Raw genomic sequence first — 8,336 nt, forward strand, 5'->3', positions numbered from 1 at the left:
ATGTACAGCTGCAGCGATCGGTTAACTGATCTGACAGCTGATGCTTAAAGTTGGTGAGGGAAATATACTGTATGTCTTCAGCGATTTTTGCAATTCGTTCCAGTCATTGGCAGCAGAGAACTGGAAGGAAGGGTGGCTTTGGGGATGACCAGTGAGATATACCTGCTGGAGCGTGTGCTACGGGTGGGTGTTGTTATGGTGATCAGTGAGCTGAGATAAGGCGGAGCTTTACCTAGCAAAGACTTACAGACGACCTGGAGCCAGTGGCCCTGGCGACAAATATGTAGTGAGGGCCAGCCGACTAGAGCATACAGGTAGCAGTGGTGGGTGGTATAAGGGCTTTGGTGACAAAGCGGATGGCACTGTGATAGACTGCATCCAGTTTGCTGAGTAGAGTATGGAAGCTATTTTGTAAATGACATCGCCGAAGTCGAGGATCGGTAGGATAGTCAGTTTGACGAGGGTATGTTTGGCAGCGTGAGTGAAGGAGGCTTTGTTTGCGAAATAGGAAGCCGATTCAAGATTTAATTATGGATTGGAAATGTTTAATATGAGTCTGGAAGGAGAGTTTACAGTCTAGCCAGACACCTAGGTATTTGTAGTTGTCCACATATTCTAGGTCAGAACCGTCCAGAGTAGTGATGCTAGTCGGGCGGGCGGGTGCGGGCAGCGAACGGTTGAAAAGCATGCATTTGGTTTTACTAGCGTTTAAGAGCAGTTGGAGGCCACGGAAGGAGTGTTGTATGACATTGAAGCTCGTTTGGAGGTTAGTTAACACAGTGTCCAAAGAAGGGCCAGATGTATACAGAATAGTGTCGTCTGCGTAGAGGTGGATCAGGGAATCACCTGCAGCAAGAGCGACATCGTTGATATACACAGAGAAAAGAGTCGGCCTGAGAATTGAACCCTGTGGTACCCCCATAGAGACTGCCAGAGGTCCGGACAACAGGCCCGCCGATTTGACACACTGAACTCTGTCTGCGAAGTAGTTGTGAAAATAGTCAGTGATCTGTTAATTAACTTGGCTTTCGAAGACTTTAGAAAGGCAGGGCAGGATGGATATACAGTAGGTCTATAACAGTTTCAGTCTAGTGTGTCACCCCCTTTGAAGAGGGGGATGACCGCGGCAGCTTTCCAATCTTTAGGGATCTCGGACGATACGAAAGAGAGGTTGAACAGACTGGTAATAGGGGTTGCAACAATGGCGGCTGATAATTTTAGAAACTAGACCGTCTTTGTTCAAGGTTACAGGGTTGTTTCTTCCCAAACAAGGAAGAAGTTTTGGTACAGGGAGTCAGAGTTGGAAATCAGTCTGTGCGTGCGCGACGAACAGGACGTGCACTTGCAAATTTAGTGTTTCTATTGAACATACTTCTTTCTGTATGAAATATTATAGTTTAATTACCTTTTTATTTACAATGCATGTTGTAGCTGGGACCCTTGGGTTTGCAAATCAGAGGAGGATTTTCAAAAAGTAAGTGAATATTTAATTTCTATTTTTGATTTTACGTAGCCTGTGCTGGTTGAAAAATATCTTGATGTGGGGCGCCGTCCTCAAACAATCGCATGGCATGCTTTTGCTCGAAAGCCTATTGTAAATCGGACAATGCACTTAAGTTAACAATAATTTTAGCTTTTAAAATATTTCGGGATAGGGGGCAGCATTTTCACATTTGGATAAATAGCTTGCCCAAATTCAACTGCCTGCTACTCTTCCCCAGAATATAAGATATGCATATTATTAGTATATTTGGATGGAAACCACTCTGAAGTTTCTAAAACTGTTTGAATCATGTCTGTGAGTATAACAGAACTTATGTAGCTGGGAAAACCCCGAGGACAAACCATTCAGATTTTTTTTTTACCCCGATTTTTTTTTGAGGTCACTGTCTTTTCAATGGTTTTTCATTTGGAAACCAGATTTCTAAGGGACTTGTTTGCAGTTCCTACCGCTTCCACTGGATGTCACCAGTCTTTAGAAATTGGTTGAGGTTATTCCTTTGTGTAATGAAGAAGTACGGCCATCGTGAACAAGTGTCACGTCATGTGTACTGTTTGATAGAGGCGCAAGATCAGAAAGCATGCTTGAGTTTGTTGTCTTCCTGTATTGAAGATCATCCCGTCTTCAATTTTATAGATTATTTACATTTCAAAATACCTAAAGTTGTGTTACAAAAGTAGTTTGAAATGTTTTGGCAAAGTTTACAGGTAACTTTTGAGAGTTGGAACCAGTGTTTTTCTGGATCAAACGCGCCAAATAAATGGACATTTTGGATATATATAGACGGAATTAATCGAACAAAAGGACCATTTGTGATGTTTATGGGACATACTGGAGTACCAACAAAAGAAGCTCGTCAAAGGTAAGGCATGATTTATATTTTATTTCTGTGTTTTGTGTCGAGACTGCAGGGTTGAAATATGCTACTCTCTCATTGTTTACTGTTATGCTATCATCAGATAATAGCATCTTATGCTTTCGCCAAAAAGTCTTTTTGAAGTCTGACATGTTGGCTGGATTCACAATGAGTGTAGCTTCAATTTGGTATCTTACATGTGTGATTTTTTGAAAGTTTGGTTTTTATAGTATTTTATTTGAATTTAGCGATCTGCAATTTCAGAAATGGAATAATGTGTCCCTGAACAAAGATATACGGCCCATCTCTGAGCATCAACATTAGTATAGCTAGCTATTTATCTTAACGTTTCAGTGGTTATAGTTTTTCAAGGCCCATCCTTTCATAAAGACAATGAAAATGTTTCTGCCCCTAGAGCAAATCTGCCCTGGGAACAGTAAAACTGCAATCATACAACCTGTTCATTGCCTTGTACATGAGGAAGACTCCAAATTATAAACTGTGTGGTAAATTAAATCACCACACAGTTTTCAAGTCAAGCCCACAGTTTTCTCAAATATCCTGTAGCTACACACGTGACTATTGCTATAAGTGTTTGGATACAGGCAGTGCGCTGGGTGCCATGGTGATTTTCCATTAATCACAGCTGCATGTGGAGATGAGTAATTTCACAAGGTCACTGCAGGTTACCAGAGGCCTCTATGACACAGTAGCCTGCTAATATAATAAAGGGGCCATATGGAGGATGATTATACTAGACTGTAGAAAAACATGATGCTGTCCAGAATGGCTGAGATAAAAGCCTCACGTTCAGAGATCTCAGTGCACATAGTGCAAGTAGGTAGGGTATAGCAGTTATAACTTGATATTTCATAATGTACAATGATGTCATATTGCTTTAAATGAAAGCTATTAATTCCCGAATTAACAACGTTGATTGGTGATTGACTGGTAGATTGTGTGCATTGCACCTGTGGTATGGAATTGTGGAGAATTGATAGACCAAGAACGTTTCCATAAGCACTGGGAAATTCTCACACGTGTGAAGTTACCTCTTTCCTCAATGGGCATTGCTGTTTCCCCCCTTTTATTCAAGTTTTCAAGATATATCACTTTGCATCATATGATACATAATGTATCATACGGAAGTATTTCTGTATTTTGAAAGTTACAAATCTTGGAAACTTGATTGATGACAAACAAAACATTTTGGGACTATCTCATCAATGGACTAATGAAAAAAATACCAAAAGATAGGGTGGAGTTTTCCTTTAAGGCTACTGCCATCATCAGAACTAGTGAGTTTTCCTTTAAGGCTACTGCCATCATCAGAACTAGTGAGTTTTCCTTTAAGGCTACTGCCATCATCAGAACTAGTGAGTTTTCCTTTAAGGCTACTGCCATCATCAGAACTAGTGAGTTTTCCTTTAAGGCTACTGCCATCATCAGAACTAGTGAGTTTTCCTTTAAGGCTACTGCCATCATCAGAACTAGTGAGTTTTCCTTTAAGGCTACTGCCATCATCAGAACTAGTGAGTTTTCCTTTAAGGCTACTGCCATCATCAGAACTAGTGAGTTTTCCTTTAAGGCTACTGCCATCATCAGAACTAGTGAGTTTTCCTTTAAGGCTACTGCCATCATCAGAACTAGTGAGTTTTCCTTTAAGGCTACTGCCATCATCAGAACTAGTGAGTTTTCCTTTAAGGCTACTGCCATCATCAGAACAGTGAGTTTTCCTTTAAGGCTACTGCCATCATCAGAACAGTGAGTTTTCCTTTAAGGCTACTGCCATCATCAGAACTAGTGAGTTTTCCTTTAAGGCTACTGCCATCATCAGAACTAGTGAGTTTTCCTTTAAGGCTACTGCCATCATCAGAACTAGTGAGTTTTCCTTTAAGGCTACTGCCATCATCAGAACTAGTGAGTTTTCCTTTAAGGCTACTGCCATCATCAGAACTAGTGAGTTTTCCTTTAAGGCTACTGCCATCATCAGAACTAGTGAGTTTTCCTTTAAGGCTACTGCCATCATCAGAACTAGTGAGTTTTCCTTTAAGGCTACTGCCATCATCAGAACTAGTGAGTTTTCCTTTAAGGCTACTGCCATCATCAGAACTAGTGAGATTTGAATCGATCCTTAGAGAAATAATGTAATGGAAAGATTGTGGGTTTTAGTTCTCAGAAAATCTGTTTTAGACATTTGTGTTTGGAAACACTGAATAAGTCAAGTTTTATGTCAGTGCTTTGATGTGCCTCAAGATACCGTCACGTTGGTAACAATGATTCGGGAGACAGGCGCAGGAATGCGTAATTTTTTAAATATTATACCCCAAATTACGGCGTGCCGTGTAAGGGCACGGGGACGAAGACCAAACAAACACGTAACAAAAACACAGGGTTAAAACCCAAACAAAAGTGTGAGGAGTACCTTTAATAAACAACACACGCGCATGATGATTAACACACGGGACGAGACCCGTAATCATCTGCCCAATCCACAAGGACACGAAAGCCCCAAACACACAGCACAGGTACTCACACGCACCAACGGACATTGTAAAAATAATCAACAGACAACGGAAACCAAAGGGCACACGTATACAAGTACCAATCAGTGGGAATAGGGGACAGGTGTGTGTGATGAAAGTTCCAGAGGGATCCGTGACAGATACATAGGATACATTGGTTTGGAACTATTCATTACATGAATATTTTCACAAAATTACACTTGAATGATGCCCTCTTGAAATCCCCCATGAAGATGACACAATTGCATGCATACTTTTGGTAACATTACTTTAACAGGGCCTTCTGAAATCAAGTGCATAGGTCTGCAAGAGCGGATATGCTTTATAGCTGAAGCATCACACACACACCAGCACACACTAACCTCAAGATCCTCCATTCACTCATTGAGAGATGGTCTAAATTAGCAGCTGGCACTGGAGCCAGGTGTACAGCTAAAGTTGGTTAAACACACAGACATGAAGAACAACAGACGCCCCATGGATCCCTGGGGTTGCATCACATGGTAGAAGCTGCTAAACCAATGTGGCTGGAAGCCAACTGTTACTGTGCTACAAGCTGCATACCTTGTCATTAACAAAGATGAAAGGTACAGGACCACTGCTGCCATTGTGGACTTCCCTGGGAAAAGACAGGAGGAGACTCCAGGCAGGGTAGTGTGTGTGTGTGTGTGTGTGTGTGTGTGTGTGTGTGTGTGTGTGTGTGTGTGTGTGTGTGTGTGTGTGTGTGTGTGTGTGTGTGTGTGTGTGTGTGTGTGTGTGTGTGTGTGTTGTGTGTGTGTCTCTGTAACGTAATGCTATCTACCTATCTGAAGGTATGACTGAATTAATAACATGACTGCTTGGCAGCACCATGATTAAATGCTAAAAATAGGTCAGAAATACGTCTTCTCTCTGACCTGACACTAAGCATTATTGCTAAACAACAGAATAATTAGGAGCTGTCATGCATGAGACAGTCTTGGCTTGGGGCTTTGGAAATGCTAGCTCGTTAGCAAGGAGGAGAGGAGGGGCCTTGCATGATCACTTCATTAATAATCAAACAGCACGTAGGCCAAGCACAGGAACATAAGCAATGTCTGCCTCTCAAAAGCCGTTTTCTATTCCTGGTAAGTGCTGGGTTAGCCTTCATCAGCCATTTGGTTACTGGCCAGAGAGGGAGAAGAAAGGAGGGCTGCATTCTGTACCTCCATGCTTTAGCTTATGTAAGGAGGGACAGAATCTGAAACAACTTAAAGTAGACAGTGACTGATTGATGATAGTTCCCCATCAGAGTAAATCTAGATATCATACACAAGGAGTGACATTGTCTGAAAAATGTAATATAATCTGAAGTATGATTTCATTATGTTGTAACTTATTGTCATGGTAACAAGACCAAAGGCTGAAGAGGCCAAATAAGTTCTGTATGAAGGTTGATGTTTTTCTCATATTGACCTGTGGCAGAAGTTGTTTTCACCTATTGTATTGTATTTGTCAAATGCACAAGTACAGTGAAATGCTTAACTTTCAAGCCTTAACGAACAGTGCAGTATTCAATATAAAAAAGTATAACTAATAAGAAAATAAAAATAAAATAAAAACACACGAAATAAGAGCGGAAGCTATATACAGGGTAAATGTACAATGTGCAGAGATACGGGAGCATTTGAGGTAGATACGTACACGTAAGGAGGGATTAGGAGAAAGTGACTGGTAGCAGGATAAATAATAATAATAATAATAAACAGTATGGCTTGGCTGGGTGGGTGTGCATGGTGGAGGGTGTGCATGGTGGAGGGTGTGCATGGTGGAGGGTGTGCATGGTGGAGGGTGTGCATGGTGGAGGGTGTGCATGGTGGAGGGTGTGCATGGTGGTGGGTGTGCATGGTGGAGGGTGTGCATGGTGGAGGGTGTGCATGGTGGAGGGTGTGCATGGTGGAGGGTGTGCATGGTGGAGGGTGTGCATGGTGGAGGGTGTGCATGGTGGAGGGTGTGCATGGTGGTGGGTGTGCATGGTGGTGGGTGTGCATGGTGGAGGGTGTGCATGGTGGAGGGTGTGTATGGTGGTGGGTGTGCATGGTGGTGGGTGTGCATGGTGGAGGGTGTGCATGGTGGAGGGTGTGCATGGTGGAGGGTGTGCATGGTGGTGGGTGTGCATGGTGGTGGGTGTGCATGGTGGAGGGTGTGCATGGTGGAGGGTGTGCATGGTGGTGGGTGTGCATGGTGGTGGGTGTGCATGGTGGAGGGTGTGCATGGTGGAGGGTGTGCATGGTGGAGGGTGTGCATGGTGGAGGGTGTGCATGGTGGAGGGTGTGTATGGTGGAGGGTGTGCATGGTGGAGGTGTGCATGGTGGTGGGTGTGCATGGTGGTGGGTGTGCATGGTGGAGGGTGTGCATGGTGGAGGGTGTGCATGGTGGAGGGTGTGCATGGTGGAGGGTGTGCATGGTGGTGGGTGTGCATGGTGGTGGGTGTGCATGGTGGTGGGTGTGCATGGTGGAGGGTGTGCATGGTGGAGGGTGTGCATGGTGGAGGGTGTGTATGGTGGAGGGTGTGTATGGTGGAGGGTGTGTATGGTGGAGGGTGTGCATGGTGGAAGGTGTGCATGGTGGTGGGTGTGCATGGTGGAGGGTGTGCATGGTGGTGGGTGTGCATGGTGGTGGGTGTGCATGGTGGAGGGTGTGCATGGTGGAGGGTGTGCATGGTGGAGGGTGTGCATGGTGGAGGGTGTGCATGGTGGAGGGTGTGCATGGTGGAGGGTGTGTATGTATGTGTGTGGGTGTTTGTGAGTGTGTCTGCAGGAGTGTCATGTAAACAGCTTTGAAAAGTGACTGGTAGCAGGAATATATAGGAAATACTTGGTAATATACTAACGGTAATATATACATGTAAACAGCAGTAATAGTGACCAGTAAATAGATAGACACTAATGGTAATGGAAATCAACAATTAATGAACAGCAGAGTAGTGGTACTAATAAATCTAATCAATAATCATTTTAGCGGCAGTGTAGGTGTGAGGGGGAGCAGTAGTTGTTAGCCATTTAACAGTCTTATGGCCAGGGGATAGAAGCTGTTTAGGAGTCTGTTGGTATGAGCCTTGATGCACCTGTACTGCCTGCCGGACAGGAGCATGGAGAACAAGCCATGTCTCGGGTGTCTGGAGTCTTTGGCAATTTCGGCATGTACTGCCTGGATGGCTGGGAGCTCACCCCCAGTGATGTGCTGGGCCCGTCTGCACCACCCTCTGTAGGGCCTTCTTCACATTGCTGTGTGCTGTGGCCCCTTGGATCCATGGGGCCTTTAATAGAGCCTGATTCATTGTAACACTGCTTAGGTGAACTGACACATTAAGAAGGTGCCCTATTGCTATTTGTTTCACAGTAGAGATTTATTCCTTGCCAAACTTTTCACTTTGGATTCTCCTCAGCAAACAGCTAACCGAACCACAGACTAATATGATATGGGATGGTGTTGG

General features: G+C 43.9%; 1 protein-coding gene across 1 annotated transcript; it reads right to left on the reverse strand.

Moving 5' to 3' along the window:
• Window positions 1-3,033: 3,033 nt before the first annotated feature.
• LOC121840121 (extensin-like) lies at window positions 3,034-7,610 on the reverse strand. The gene is made up of 2 exons (XM_042302004.1): window positions 6,608-7,610; window positions 3,034-3,071 (listed from the first exon to the last, which is right to left on the reverse strand). The coding sequence occupies exons 1-2, from the start codon at window positions 7,608-7,610 to the stop codon at window positions 3,034-3,036; spliced, it is 1,041 nt and encodes a 346-aa protein (XP_042157938.1).
• Between the last annotated feature and the right edge of the window lie 726 nt (window positions 7,611-8,336).

This window comes from Oncorhynchus tshawytscha, linkage group LG19 (genome assembly GCF_018296145.1).
Source record: "Oncorhynchus tshawytscha isolate Ot180627B linkage group LG19, Otsh_v2.0, whole genome shotgun sequence".
Classification (NCBI taxonomy): Eukaryota; Metazoa; Chordata; class Actinopteri; order Salmoniformes; family Salmonidae; genus Oncorhynchus; species Oncorhynchus tshawytscha.

Excerpts from the sequence above, each read along its gene's own strand:
- LOC121840121 (XM_042302004.1), bottom strand. The coding sequence starts at position 7,610 with ATGCACACCCTCCACCATGCACACCCTCCACCATGCACACCCTCCACC. Across the intron at positions 3,072-6,607 it reads CCACCCAGCCAAGCCATACT|GCTACTGTGTCATAGAGGCC; the intron begins GTTTATTATTAT and ends TTATATTAGCAG.